At 33.3% G+C, this 15196-nt stretch overlaps 3 protein-coding genes across 8 annotated transcripts in view; 1 reads left to right on the forward strand and 2 right to left on the reverse strand.

The window, feature by feature from the left end:
- Positions 1 to 15196, forward strand: part of LOC139815215 (putative E3 ubiquitin-protein ligase UBR7) — a 46227-nt gene that overhangs the window by 27314 nt on the left and 3717 nt on the right. The window contains exon 1 of one of the 5 annotated variants that reach the window (XM_071781978.1): positions 8160 to 8269. The exons of 2 other annotated variants lie outside the window; for them this stretch is intronic. The gene's annotated coding sequence lies outside the window, so the exon portion shown is untranslated. Of the gene's footprint in view, positions 1 to 8159; positions 8270 to 12004; positions 12143 to 13245; positions 13559 to 15196 lie in introns of those variants that run through there. 2 more of the 5 variants (XM_071781979.1, XM_071781980.1) reach the window with 2 other exon arrangements.
- LOC139815437 (uncharacterized) lies at positions 207 to 13119 on the reverse strand. The gene is made up of 11 exons (XM_071782366.1): positions 12899 to 13119; positions 8054 to 8315; positions 6364 to 6972; positions 5857 to 5964; positions 5527 to 5679; positions 5288 to 5342; positions 3350 to 3588; positions 1853 to 2473; positions 1452 to 1559; positions 1207 to 1359; positions 207 to 349 (listed from the first exon to the last, which is right to left on the reverse strand). The coding sequence occupies exons 1-11, from the start codon at positions 13012 to 13014 to the stop codon at positions 287 to 289; spliced, it is 2487 nt and encodes an 828-aa protein (XP_071638467.1). The 5' UTR covers positions 13015 to 13119; the 3' UTR covers positions 207 to 286.
- On the reverse strand, positions 9046 to 13018 carry LOC139815214 (uncharacterized). Of its 2 annotated transcripts, none has more exons than XM_071781975.1 (6): positions 12892 to 13018; positions 11927 to 12188; positions 10270 to 10878; positions 9781 to 9885; positions 9485 to 9637; positions 9046 to 9300 (listed from the first exon to the last, which is right to left on the reverse strand). In XM_071781975.1, exons 2-6 carry the CDS (start codon positions 12176 to 12178, stop codon positions 9238 to 9240), a joined length of 1182 nt encoding a protein of 393 aa, XP_071638076.1. In that variant the 5' UTR covers positions 12179 to 12188; positions 12892 to 13018; the 3' UTR covers positions 9046 to 9237. The 2 variants fall into 2 exon arrangements, with proteins under 2 accessions (XP_071638076.1, XP_071638077.1); XM_071781976.1 differs by having other exon boundaries at positions 11927 to 12233; positions 12892 to 13000.

Below are 15196 nucleotides of genomic sequence, written 5' to 3' on the forward strand. Positions count from 1 at the left end.
TTCAGTAAGTCTACCTGCTAAATTTTTGTTGATTACTATTGATATGATACTCCGTAAAGTTACTGTCATTTGAGATACAATAAAGATAAAACGCAATAATGAGTGATAATATGGTATGTTATTGTTTTAATATATAATAGTTTACGCATTTATTAAGCATTAATAACGTAGTAATAAATGGTGTCAATAATACAAATTTTTACTTTCTAAATTAAAATAATTTATTAATGACGTAACAACTTTACAAGTTTTGCCAGAGTTTACAAAACATATGTAGCATTCATCATTATTTGCCTTTATCACTGATAGATTGCAACAGGAAGAAATAGGACACTGTAGTATTAACGAACTATAAATAAAAATAAAACGATTAAAATTAGTTTAATATGTAAACGGTACATAATAGTAAATGTTATTAATTGATGTAGAGACTTTTCTAAACTCTGTAAGAAATGAAGTCGAAAGAAATTCAAAGAAATCAACTTCAATGATAAAAAGAAATTTTTAATTGACATATTCGGAACAGTAATTAAAATCTCTTAATTGTTTATATTTTTATATGTTCTGTATAAATTCTACAATATAAATTTAATTTAAAGTAATTAAAAAGATAGAATCAATGCAAAATATTTTAATTTATTGCTCAAGATTGCCATATTTACATTTTGTGCGTTCTCAGTCTCTAAAGTTTTGAATCTTCAATTTTCGAAAAATGAAATATGAATAATATAACTTTAAGGTAGTCCTTTCGCAGCACCTAGTCAAGTAACAGTCCGTCATGAGGTAATTGAAAACAAACATATTGCAACATTCCAATAATTATAATAATATAAAATATGATTTTACACGCACGATTTAATTGTATTTAATTATTTACTAATTAAAAAAATATTACAACAGTAGTGCGGACTCGATTCTAACCTAAATCGAGTCCAACCGCACTATTGTGGTATTTTTTTAATTATTAAATAATTAAATACAATTAAATCGTGCGTGTAAAATCATATTTTATATTTTTATAATTATTGGAATTTGGCAATATGTTTGTTTTCAATTACTTAGCTCATGACGGACTGTTACTTGACTAGGTGCTGCGAAAGAACTACCTTAAAGCGATGGCGCTATAAAGTTCGAAACAATTGCGTCGAAAATCATAAGGTTCCACAAAAATTTAGGTACTCAATCGATTAGGATTTCAATACTTACATTGGTGAACATGTTCATGTCAACGAGAGTGAAAATTGCGTTTATCGTCATTGGTTTTTGAATCATCATTATAATGATATTTGTTCTCACGTTATGATCCAGATCAGAATTAGGCCATTCGCTAAAATATATTCCTTTACGAAAGTCCTCGCTCTAAACATATAGATACAGTTAATATAGTATATGCATATATAGGAAATTATTTTGAGTTATTATAATTGTTTTAGTAAATCATTAAAACTTACCGCATTTGTGAGGAGTGTGCCATACCATGCATACATAAACATTTGGAGCAATTTTATTGTAGCGTAAGCTACAGATGCGCCTATGCTGAAATTATTAGAGTCCGAAATCTGTTGCAAATGTTTAACAATTAGTATTATATTATGAAACATTTGCGGAATGTGATAATATTGCACATGGGTCCAATAAAAAAAATTTTACACGCATAGCGTAATTTTTGTTCCTATTCTTAAAAAAAAGAACAGAAATTATTACAAATTATGGGCTTATCTTGGAAATATTAAAGTCCGAAAACTGTTGCAAATGTTTAACAATTAGTATTATATTGTGAAACATTTGCGGAATGTAATAATATTGGACATGTGTAAAAAATATTACACGCGTAATGAATGTATCCACTTACTGACATCGCCTCGTGTATCAATGCGCAAAGAAGCACGGCGTTGGTGACAATGTGCCATAAAACAATGGGTCCGAAGATGTGCTCCAACGTATGGCGGCATGGGAGTAGTTTCTTATACTTTGCCACGCATAAATTTAGGACATCTGAGAAGCTCTCGGTGGGCAAAAGATTCGTGAGCCTAAAGGTCATGGCGTGCAGTACTGAGGCAAATTGATAGATATGAAAGCCAAAGGCGTTATCCATGCTGCATCCCATGATGACGCTGATCGATATTTCGCCCGTCTCGAAGAGCAGATGAAAATGATACAAATAGTTGCGCGGAACCGTCCAAAAGTATCCGTCTCCTAGTGAATGGTATCTAGTGAATGGTAGGCTGTAATTCGTAGTTGACTGGGAACGACAAAGACTGACGATTATGGATAAATAAGCAGGCATAGAAAATGCGAACACCTGTGCTAACATAATGGCAGAATATGTGTATGCCAGGGTGTATACTGTGGGCAGGGACGAAAGTATTATCGTCCGGATTTTTTTGTTCCGTAGAAGTTCCTCTTCGAAAAGATCATTTAGCGTCCGTTGATAATTTATCAAAGACGCTCGATTGTGCAGGAACGTTCCAATCTTAAAGAAAACCAGAAACGCATTTTTTTTCTTCACGCGGGACGAAAAAGTTGCACAGAGTGTGACGTAGCACGTTTGATATCACGATTTTAAATCTGATATATTTATATTTCAAATAAAGAATTATTTTTCAACTAAGACTTTATTTTTAATTGACTGCAGTTAGCTATCGTCACGACAAGTCGATTATTAGTTTTGGTTAAATTAATTGTCAAGACATTTCGACCATGGGGCATGGGTTTTGGTTTTTCTAAATTTTCAAGCTTATATGTAAGCATCATAATTTAATTTATTGCGATAAATAATATCGTCAATTTGTCATGACGATAGCCAATGCAGTCGATTAAAAATAAAGTCTAAATTGTTAATTAATTATTGGTGTAATAAAGATATACTTAAGAATTTTTTTCTTCATGAAAGATGTAAAAAAGTAACGGTTAGTACGAAATCAACCGATATATAAGTGCACTAAATATATCGTCTTCAATTTAATTACTAAGGAATCTTGTATAAATCGTTTTTGTTGCGAATCTTTAGTTTGACGACATATCCGGTTGATCTTTTAACGAATGTCAATATACATACAGACTGCTTTTCGATATTCACTTCCAATACTGAAAATCTATAATATACGTGACGTAAACAATAGATTTTTAGTACTGCCAGTGATTATCGGAGTGCAGCTTTATTAAAATACATATGTAGAGAAGAATTTATCTTTAGAAATAATTGAAGCACGTAATGCAGTCCATTTATTTATGAATATATCAATGTATTAATATGTTTTTTATTGTGAAATATTAATATACTTATATAAAATATTATTCTGATCTTGCTCTCCTTCTAAATAAAATGCAAGATATTTCTGATTTGTACCTTGAGAATGGTGCTAAATGAAGATATTGCAAATCCAACACATTTCATCATAATTGCCCAATTATGTCTGTGGATATAGCACATATTCAAGCTCACAGTCGCATAAAGGATCATCACCAAGAGCGCACCAACTACCCCGAAATTCAGACATTTGCCAGATTTTGTGGGCATATACCAACAGCTACACATAGTGAGCAAAATCCGAAGGAAACGCTGATACGTACGATACGCTCGCAACTCTTTATCAATCATTTTATTATATCCACTTCGAATAACTCAATGAGAGACGTAGACGGAAAATCTTCTGAACTGGAAAGTGGAAAAGTTTAATTTTTTTAAGTGCACGGCAAGAATTTAGATTTTGTTATTAGATTAGTGAATTTAGAACTGTCGATGAGAAGAACTTTCTTAATGAGACAACATGTCACTGATTTTCACCTTTTCCAATATTTTCTATAATTTCTTAATTTAAAAGCTGAAGTTTTTTTCAACATTAATGATGATAAAATGATAATAATTATTTACAAACTAATTTCTTTCGTATAATAATGCAAGGTGTCGACGGCTTAGTCAGTCAGTAAATAATGTTAACATTTAAAGCCATGATTAAAATAAAAACTATAATCGATAAGTTATCCAATCTCAAGACTATCAGTCACATACTAATATTATAATAATTTTATTATGATTTTTATCTTACGGGAATTTAAAATAGTGTGTCTCAACCGTCTTTAGAAAAATTTTCAAGAACTGCAGTGAACCATATGACTATTCATACTTCACTGTTGCGAGAAAATAAATTTTGTATACCGATTATTATTGTTACAACTTTACGAGTTCTGTCCGAAATTTTACCTCTTATTAAAATGAACATTAAAATGTGAAAATATTTTTGTTAGAAGACTGTGCACTCTGAAGTACCTACCAACGTCTCGGATGCGTTTGATACGATAGATTTACATTCAACTGCGCCGAGGTAGAGAGAGAGATATTTTACCCTCTACCTAAAAAATCGGAATTGATATTAAGAGACTATTGAAAGAGAATCCTGTATTGACGTTGCTTTGAAGTATCTCTTTTATTGAGATCTGTCATTTCCATGATACGTATCGTCTATCGAGGCTTTGAAAAGTTAATGTCAAATTTAAGATGTTATTTGATAGAACTTAGTCGAACAGGACTATAATACAAATTCGTTGAGGTTGTAGATAAATTAGAGACACATAAGAAAAATTGCGCTTCAAAGTGAACGGAAAAACTTACAGGAAAACTGTAGGTTGCAAGTCACATCAGATATGGCATCAAGATTAGCAACGTCTTTTCTTATTTAATTCAGACAGATTTACAATTCTCTTTTCTTATAATATAAGGGAGTCCCTTTATTGTCGATCGAAACATTGTGGATGTACCGTTGATAGCTTGGAGCACGTGAAAGAAACAGTATCGATTATGTCTAGAACTTTGATTAGCCTAAGGGTATAAGACGTCTGTAGAAAAGAGAGTCCCGTTAAATCCCCTATGCTGCATGGATACTTTTCTTGCTATCATGTCTATTTACGATATATTGACATATTTTCTCTGACATTTAGTAGGTCAGTGTGTGATTCGAGAAACTCAATAAATACACGCGTAAATGAAGAATTAATCATTTCTCACCTTTCAGTAAGTTTACCTGCTAAATTTTTGTTGATTACTATTCCGTAAAGTTACTGTCATTTAAGATAAATAAAGATAAAACGCAATAATCAGTGATAATATAGTATGTTATTGTTTTAATATATAATAGTTTACGCATTTATTAAGAACATTAATAACGTAATAATAAAAGGTGCCAATAATACAAGATTTTATACTTTCTAAATTAAAATAATCTGTTATAATAATGACGTAACAATTTTACAAGTTTACAAAACATACGTAGCATTCATCGTTATTCGTTTTTGTCACCAACAGATCGTAACAGGAAAAAATAGGATATTGTAGTATTTATGATCTACGAATAAAAGTAAAATGATTAATATTAGTTTAATACGCGAAAGATACACAATTGTAAATATTATTAGAATCTTAATTCTTTATATCTTTTTAGTGCTACATAATTTCTACAATTTCAGTTGGAAGTCATAAGCTTCTATACAGATTTACTCAGCGAATTGCAACTTAACTATAATACTCACGTTAGTGAACATGACCATCTCAACGGGAGAGACAAATGCGTTTATAGTCATCGGCTTTTGCATCATCATCAGAATAATGTTTGTTCTCACGTGACGATCAAGTTCAGAATTAGGCCATTCGCCAAAATATATTCCTTTACGAAAATCCTCGCTCTAAACATATACATACATATATACTATACATATAGAGTGTACATACATATATATATATATATATATATATATATATATATATATATATATATATATACATATAGAGTATGCATACATATATGGGAAAGGATAAATTTTGAGTTATTATAATTGTTTTAGCAAATCATTAAAACTCACCGCATTTGTCAGGACAGTACCGTACCATGAGTACATAAACGATTGTAACAGTTTTATTAAAGCGAATGTCATAAACTCGGTTAACTTCTTAACGTTAAAGCTTGAGAACTATTCCAAAGGTTTAACAATTAATATTACATTATAAAATATTTGAGCAATGCTGTACCATTGGAAAAGTCTTGCAAGCGCAGAGCAATTTTTATTTCCATTCTTTAAAAAATGGAACAAAAAATATTAGATAACATTTTACTTTACTTTTAGTTATATTAAGGGGCCACGAGAAATCTATGACATTTCTCGTCATAGATATCTCGTGGTGTTACTCGCAAATGTTCTCCAAATAAATCAAGACACGTTCAAATTTATTCTGACATAAGCGTAACACGGCGGTACGAATTGTACAACCGTAACATTTATTATCTCATGGCCGACTTTAACTACGCATAATACAATGGATTAAGCATTGCGACATCGAACGTCAAATTTTGCATTCATGTATCTACGTACTGACGTCGCCTCGTATACCAATGAGCAAAGAAGCACGGCGTTGGAGACAATGTGCCAAAATACAAGAGGCCCATAATTGTGCTCTAGAGTGTCACGGCATTGCATTAGCTTTTGATGCTTCTCCACGCACGTTTTTAGAACGTCTGAAAACTTCTCGGTGGGCAAAGGATTTGTGAGCCTGAAAGTCATGGCGTGCATCGTCGAGGCAAACTGATAGACATAGAAGCCAAAGGCACATTCAACGCTGGCCGCCGTTGTGCTACTGAGCACTGGTACAATCGTCTCAAAGAGCAGATGAAAATGATACAAAAAATTGTTGGAAACGGGCCATAATTGTCCGTATCCCCTAGTGATTGGTAAAGTGTAATTCGTAGTTAAACGAAGATGACAGAGACCACGGATTATGACTAAATATGTAGACACAACACTCGTCAAAACTAATGTCAACAGAATGGCGGAGTATGTGTACGCCAAGATGCACATTGTGGGCAGGAACGAAAGCATTATCGTCCGTGTTTTCTCGTTCCGCGCAAGTTCCTCCTCGAAAAGATCATTCAGCGTCCGGTGATACTTTATCAGAGATCGGCGATTAAGCAGGAAGGTTCCCACCTTAAAAAAAGATCGGACATGCATATCTCTTCTCTACACGAGACAAAAATGTTCCACAGAGACTGTTTAATATTACGATTTTAAATCTGTCATATAGTTAAATTTTAAATGGTAGAAATTATATAAGAGAAAGGAAACATATGGACATATTTTATATATGTCCATGTATTGTATACAATATTTATCTAATCTTGTTTCTCTACACTGAGAAAAATAATTTGTTAATCCCAAAAAATATTTAGTCCGATACGTTCAACTAAACATTTTAGTTAGTTATCTAAACATTAGTTAAATTAATTAATTCTTGATTAAAGAAACTAAATAAATTGTTGAAACGACTATAACTACTTGCAATCACGAATTTAATTGGTCTCATCCCAAAGTTCTACATAGCGAGAAACACTTCAAAAAGAGAGAGATAGCCGAAATAGTGTTTACTAAAAAAAACAACAACACTATTAATTTACAGAAGGACACCAATAACCTTCCCGTTATATATGACAAAATAATAAATTTAATGTAAGCGCTTTCGGTTACCTCTGCCTTTGTTTCTCACTCAGTCGTCCGTTGTCATCTAATGTGAACGCACCACCGACCATCACATTTGTTAATATGACTCGTCTATCTTTTATCATCATTTGACATACAAAACATGTAAGCGGTGCTCTTTTTTATATTACGGTTCTCCGTATTATACTTTTTGTATTTCACTTCAGTTTAGTAATTATTATACTTTCTTTGTATTTTAGTTCGTATAGGCTTATTGCTGCCACATTGTGTATAATGAAGTGTTTTGCAAGCGTTTAATTGTATTGTACGCACTTGAAAAGGACCGGAATCTCGGTCGAAACGCGTTGTGCTTATTAAATAAAAATTGCCAGTTCGGTCGAAATAAAGGAGTTTGTTAATTTTATTACTCACTGGCGAAGAAATAGTACTTTATTTGTTTTGAAACAACTAATGTTTAGTTAATTAACTAAAATTTTTAGTTGAACGTATCGGACTAAATATTTCTTCTGATTAAAAATTTTTTTTTGCAGTGTACGTGATGAAATGTACCTAAATCCCTCCTGATTCTTACCTTGAGAGTGGCTCCAACTGCAGATGTTCCTACGCCTGTGTATTTCAACATAAGTACCAAGTTATGTCTGTGGATGTAGCTTATATGCAAGCATAGCGTGACGTACATGAACAAGCCCAAGAGCACACAAACGGACCAATAGTAACGGATTTTGCCAGATTTTGTTGGCATGTACCAACAGCCACAGATAATGAGTACAATCCGTTGGAAACGCTGGTATGTACGATACGCTTCCAACCGGTGATTAATCATTTTGTGATACCTACATGGAATAACTCAAATAGATGTCGACAGAAAAGGTTTTCTCAGTGTTCGTACGGAGTATGGCAATGATTCAAAATTCATAATTATTCCCTAAATAAGAATAAATCATATTATTTTAAATTCCCGTAAGATAAGTCACAATAAAATTACAGTATTGTTACTGCTATGTAATTGACAGTTTTAATATTAGATAATTTATCAATTCTAATTTCTTTGTAATCATAGTTCTTAAATGTTAACGCTATTTATACAGACATTGACATCTTGCACATTATTGTATTAGAGAAATTAGCGTTGTCTTTTCTTATTTAATTCAGACAGATTTACAATTCTCTTTTCTTATGATATAAGAAAGTCTCTTTATTGTCGATCGAAAACATTGTCGATGTGCCGTTGATAGCTTGGAGCACGTGAAAGAAACAGTATCGATTATGTCTAGAACTTTGTAATTAGCCTGAGGGTATAAGACGTCTGTAGAAAAGAGAGTCCCGTTCAATCCCCTATGCTGCATGGATACTTCTCTTGCTATCATGTCTATTTACGATATATTGACATATTTTCTCTGACATTTAGTAGGTCAGTGTGTGATTCGAGAAACTCAATAAATACACGCGTAAATGAAGAATTAATCATTCTTCACCTTTCAGTAAGTTTACCTGCTAAATTTTTGTTGATTACTATTCCGTAAAGTTACTGTCATTTAAGATAAATAAAAATAAAACGCAATAATCAGTGATAATATAGTATGTTATTGTTTTAATATATAATAGTTTACGCATTTATTAAGCACATTAATAACGTAATAATAAAAGGTGCCAATAATACAAGATTTTATACTTTCTAAATTAAAATAACCTGTTAATGACGTAACAATTTTACAAGTTTTGCCAGAGTTTACAAAACATACGTAGCATTTATCGTTATTCGTTTTTGTCACCAACAGATCGTAACAGGAAGAAATAGGATATTGTAGTATTTACGATCTACGAATAAAAGTAAAACGATTAATATTAGTTTAATACGCGAAAGATACACAATTGTAAATATTATTAGAATCTTAATTCTTTATATCTTTTTAGTGCTACATAATTTCTACAATTTCAGTTGGAAATCATAAACTTCCATACAGATTTACTCAGCGAATTGCAACTTAACTATAATGCTTACGTTAGTGAACATGATCACCTCAACGGGAGTGACAAATGCGTTTATAGTCATCGGCTTTTGCATCATCATCAGAATAATGTTTGTTCTCACGTGACGATCGAGTTCAGAATTAGGCCATTCGCCAAAATATATTCCTTTACGAAAATCCTCGCTCTAAACATATAGAGTATACATACATATATATATATACATATATATATACATATATATATATATACATATAGAGTATGCATACATATATGGGAAAGGTTTAATTTTGAGTTATTATAATTGTTTTAGCAAATCATTAAACTCACCGCATTTGTGAGGACAGTGCCGTACCATGCGTATATAAACGCTTGAAACAGTTTCATTAAAGCGAACGTCATAAACTCGGTTAAGTTCTTAACGTTAAAGCTCGACTATACCAAAGGTTTAACAATTAATATTACGTTATAAAATATTTGGGCAATGCTATACCATTGAAAAAGTCTTGCAAGCGCAGCGCAATTTTTATTTCCATTTTTTAAAAAATGGAACAAAAAATATTAGATGACATTTTACTTCACTTTTAGTTATATTAAGGCGCCACGAGAAATCTGACATTTACTTGTTACTCGCAAATGTTCTCCAAATAAATCAAGACACGTTTAAATTTATTCTGACATTAACGTAACGCAGCGCGGCGGTACGAATTGTACAACCGTAACATTTATTATCTCATGGCCGACTTTAACTAAGCATAATACAATGGATTAAGCATTGCGACATCGAACGTCAAATTTTGCATTAATGTATCTACGTACTGACATCACCTCGTTCATCAATGAGCAAAGAAGCACGGCGTTGGAGACAATGTGCCAAAATACAAGAGGCCCATAATTGTGCTCCAGAGTGTCACGGCATTGCATTAGCTTCTGATGCTTCTCCACGCACGTTTTTAGAACGTCTGAAAACTTCTCGTTGGGCAATGGATTCGTGAGTCTGAAAGTCATGGCGTGCATCGTCGAGGCAAACTGGTAGACATGGAAGCCAAAGGCACATTCAACGCTGGCCGCCGTTGTGCTGCTGAGCGACGCTAGACTCGTCTCGAGGAGCAGATGAAAATTATACAAAAAATTGTTGGAAACGGGCCAGAAGTGTCCGTATCCCCTAGTGATTGGTAGAGTGTAATTCGTAGTTAAACGAAGATGACAGAGACCACGGATTATGACCAAATATGGAGGCACAAAATATGCCAAGACTAATATCAACATAATGGCAGAATATGTATACGCCATGATGCACATTGTGGGCAGGAAAGAAAGCATTATCGTTTGTGTTTTCTCGTTCCGCGCAAGTTCCTCTTCGAAAAGATCATTCAGCGTCCGGTGATACTTTATCAGAGATCGACGATTAAGCAGGAAGTTTCCCACCTTAAAAAAAGATCAGACATGCATATCTTTTCTCTACACGAGACAATAATGTTCCATAGAGACTGTTTAATGTTACGATTTTAAATCTGTCATATAGTTAAATTTTAAATAAAAATTTTTTTCTCTCGAAAATATGGAGCGTTGCAAAGAAGTGACATTTATTAGAAGATACATTAGCGCAATTTACGTGTTCCACTAATGAATGTGCTTAATTTGTTTTTTAAAGAAACCGCGTAAGTAAATTGTTTCCGTTGTGAGGTTTTAATTTGACTATTAATCCGGTTGATTATTTGCATAATGTCGATATATACATATATTTTTATCCTCGCCGCACTTGGGATATTTTTTGTCCTTGTTGAATTTGGGGTATGAATTTTGTAATCGACCGTCGTTAGTGCATACATTTTTTTCGCGCCGCACTTGGGGTATGAATTTTTATTTTCGCCGCACTTGAGATATACATTTTTATCCCCGCCGCACTTCGGGTATGAATTTTTCTTCGCGCCGCCGTTAGAGTCTCGGTTAGAGTTTAGTTAGAGTATGAATTTCGAGACTGTGCGGGAATGAGAACATTACCGCACCGTTTCGAGCGGAAAATCTCTCGTGTGTGGAATCGGCCATCCGTCGCACAGAGGGCGCGCGCGCAATGGGCCGCACTTTCCACGCACTTTGTAATATAAAATAGGGTGTGTAACACGTGCAGGTTGAGAATTGGACACGCGTGCGGGTGATCGCACTCGCCTTCGGCTCGTGCGTCCACTCCGCACCCGTGTCCAATTCTCAACTTCCCGCACTTGTTACACAAATAACTATTTTCGCACCACCATTGGAGTGTAAAGTTTCTTTTCGCGCCGCACTTGGCCTATTAATTTTTCTACGTATTTATACAGGAAGAAATTGTATAAGAGAAAGGAAACATATGGATATATTTTATATTAATACATTAATATATTAATGTATTAACGTGTCTCTTATTGTATAAAATATTTATCTAGTCTTGTTTCTCTATATACGTGATGAAATGTACATAAATCCCATCTGAACTTACCTTGAGAATGGCTCCAACTGCTCCTGTTCCTACGCCTATGTATTTAATCATAAGTACCAAGTTATGTCTGTGGATGTAGCTTATACGCCAGGATAGCGTGACGTACATGGACATGACCAAGAGCATACAAACGGACCAATAGTATCGGATTTTGCCAGATTTTGTGGGCATGTACCAACAGCCACAGATAATGAGTACAATCCGTTGGAAACGCTGGTATGTACGATACGCTTCCAACCGGTTATTAATCATTTTGTGATACCTACATCGAATAACTCATATAGATGTCGACGGAAAAGGTTTTTAACTGGAAAAGTTTAATCTCTTAAAATGTCAGAGAAGTTTACATTTTTGTAATGGATTTAAAACTCTCGAAGGGAAGAGATTGCAGCTTTCTTAATAAAATAGAATATTATTGACTTTCATCTTTCTCAATATTGTAATTTCTTAATTCAAACGTTGAAATTTTTTGTAGCATTAATGATGACAAAAAATAATTGTTGTTTAATAATTAATTTCTCTAATACAATAATGTGCAAGATGTCAATGTCTGTGTAAATAGCGTTAACATTTAAAAACTATGATCACAAAAAAATTAGAATTGTTAAATTATCTAATATTAAAACTGTCAATCACATAGTAGTAACGATACAGTAATTTTATTGTGACTTATCTTACGGGAATTTAAAATAATATGATTTATTCTTATTTAGGGAATAATAATGAATTTTGAATGATTGCCATACTCCGTACGAACACTGAGAAAATATAATATTATAACCCGCGATAATTCCTATTTTAAGAGCTTTATCCGAAACCTTAGTGCTTATTAATATGATTATTAAAAAGAGCGAAAATGTTAGTTAGAGAAAGCTATACGCTCTGCGAAATACTTAACAACGTTTCCGATGTGTTCGATACGATGGATTTACATTCAACTGCAGAGGTAGAGACAAAGATTTTACCTTCTACCTAAAAAATCGGAACCGATATTGTGAGATTATTGAAAGAGAATCTGTATTGAGACGTTGCTTTGAAGTATCTCTTTTATTGACTATCATTTCCATATGATGATACGTATCGTCCATCGAGGCTTTGAAAAGTTAATGGCAAATTTAAGATGTTATTTGATAGAACTTTGTGGAACAGGACTATAATACAAATTTGTTGAGGTTGTAGATAAATTAGAGACACATAAGAAAAATTGCGCTTCAAAGAGAACGGAAAAACTTACAGGAAGTTTTAGGTTGCGAGTCACATAAGATATGGCATCAGGATTAGCGTCGTCTTTTCATATTTAATTCAGACATATTTACAATTCTCTTTTCTTATGATATAAGAAAGTCCCTTTATTGTCGATCGAAACATTGTGGATGTACCGTTGATAGCTTGGAGCACGTGAAAGAAACAGTATCGATTATGTCTAGAACTTTGATTAGCCTGAGGGTATAAGACGTCTGTAGAAAAGAGAGTCCCGTTCAATCCCCTATGCTGCATGGATACTTCTCTTGCTATCATGTCTATTTACGATATATTGACATATTTTCTCTGACATTTAGTAGGTCAGTGTGTGATTCGAAAAACTCGATAAGTACACGCGTAAATGAAGAATGAATCATTCCTCACCTTTCTGTAAGTTTACCTGCTAAATTTTTGTTGATTACTATTCCGTAACGTTACTGTATAATTTAAGATAAATAAAGATAAAATGCAATAATCAGTGATAATATAGTATGTTATTGTTTTAATATATGCTAGTTTACGCATTTATTAAGCATTAATAACGTAATAATAAAAGGTGTCAGTAATACAAGATTTTACTTTCTAAATTAAAATAACCTGTTAATGACGTAACAATTTTACAAGTTTTGCTAGAGTTTACAAAATATGTACGTAGCATTCATCGTTATTCGTCTTTATCACCAACAGATCGCAACAGGAAGAAATAGGACATTGTAGTATTTATGATCTACGAATAAAAGCAAAACGATTAATATTAGTTTAATACGCGAAAAATACATAATTGTAAATATTATTAGAAGTTGTAGAGACATTTCCAAAGTTTGCAGAAAATAAATTTAATATGAATTTGAAGAAATAAACTTCACGAATAAAGTAATGTTCTAATTTACATTTTTTGGACAGTAATTAAAATCTCTTAATTTTTTATAACTTTTTAGTGCTACATAATTTCTAAAATTGTAGTTGGAAGTCGTAAGCTTCCACTCAGCGAATTGCAACTTAACTACTTACATTAGTGAACATGTTCATGTCAACGGTTACATTAGCGTAACGCGACAGTACCAATTATACATCGACCTATTATAACGGTATACCAATTGTACGGAATATTTATTATCTCGCGACCGCGCATTGCACATTAGGTAATTAGGTACATTAAGCATCGCGAAAATGAACATCGATTTCTGCATTAATGCACGCTGAAAAATTAAAAATATTATCGATAACTGCACGTGATAGCGTTACTTTGAAGTAACGCTATCACGTGCTACATAAATGTTTATATTTTATTACTCGTGCGATCCGTGGCTCTGAAAAATTAATAACCAATCCTCTCCAGTATAATGTATCGTTCGGCCAAAGCCAAGTCGAAACGGGCTGTAATTGAAATCAATCGAGCGAGATTGCAGGCAAGCTATCAGCATATGAATAAAAAGGGGTTGCGTTTGAAGCAGAACGGCACCGCGGGTTGCGAGTCGTTTCAAAGTGCACGCAATTTTCGACGTGTGTTCGACGTATTTTCGATGAAAAGTGACGCAAATCTACGACTTTTCTTTCTTACGAGATAAAAAAAATTCTGTCTGTACGTCGTTGATTGTAATGTCGTCGGGGAACGTCGCTGTAAGGTACGCGCACGCGAGGGAAGAGTTTTAGGGTAATTTCAGAGGTATAAGCAATTGTCGAGACGACAAAGGGTTATGGATTTGACTTTCCGCGTACAGTCACCCGCGCTCGATATTTTTTTGTCATTCGTACGTTTACGCTACCGTTCAGTTTAAATTTTGCCGGATCGATGTGGAGGTTGAAGATACCTTGGACATACGCGAGCGCGCGCACACACACGAAAGTCCTGTGTCATTGATTTCTTATATTTCTACCATTATTTGTTCTGTTATTAATTGTCAGTAATTTTCTTTGTTAATTTTGCGTTATATTACATTCGGCGGTTATAATTCTATATTCTCGTAGCGATAAGTTTAACATGCTAACGAATAATTATTGATATATCGAGATAATTAATCAACTTCA

This window comes from Temnothorax longispinosus, chromosome 6 (assembly GCF_030848805.1).
Source record: "Temnothorax longispinosus isolate EJ_2023e chromosome 6, Tlon_JGU_v1, whole genome shotgun sequence".
Lineage (NCBI taxonomy): Eukaryota > Metazoa > Arthropoda > Insecta > Hymenoptera > Formicidae > Temnothorax > Temnothorax longispinosus.

What these genes read in the sequence shown, in the direction of transcription:
- LOC139815214 (XM_071781975.1), bottom strand. Translation starts at nt 12,178, where the DNA reads ATGATTAATAACCGGTTGGAAGCGTATCGTACATACCAGCGTTTCCAA. An exon ending in GCACTGTCCTCACAAATGCG is followed by an intron (nt 9,638 to 9,780) that starts GTGAGTTTAATG and finishes CTATATGTTTAG; the next exon opens with AGCGAGGATTTTCGTAAAGG. An exon ending in AGGTGATCATGTTCACTAAC is followed by an intron (nt 9,301 to 9,484) that starts GTAAGCATTATA and finishes TTTTATTCGTAG; the next exon opens with ATCGTAAATACTACAATATC.
- LOC139815437 (XM_071782366.1), bottom strand. Translation starts at nt 13,014, where the DNA reads ATGGACGATACGTATCATCATATGGAAATGATAGTCAATAAAAGAGAT. An exon ending in CATTTAGCACCATTCTCAAG is followed by an intron (nt 2,474 to 3,349) that starts GTACAAATCAGA and finishes GTTTTCTTTAAG; the next exon opens with ATTGGAACGTTCCTGCACAA. An exon ending in TGATACACGAGGCGATGTCA is followed by an intron (nt 1,560 to 1,852) that starts GTAAGTGGATAC and finishes CATTTGCAACAG; the next exon opens with ATTTCGGACTCTAATAATTT.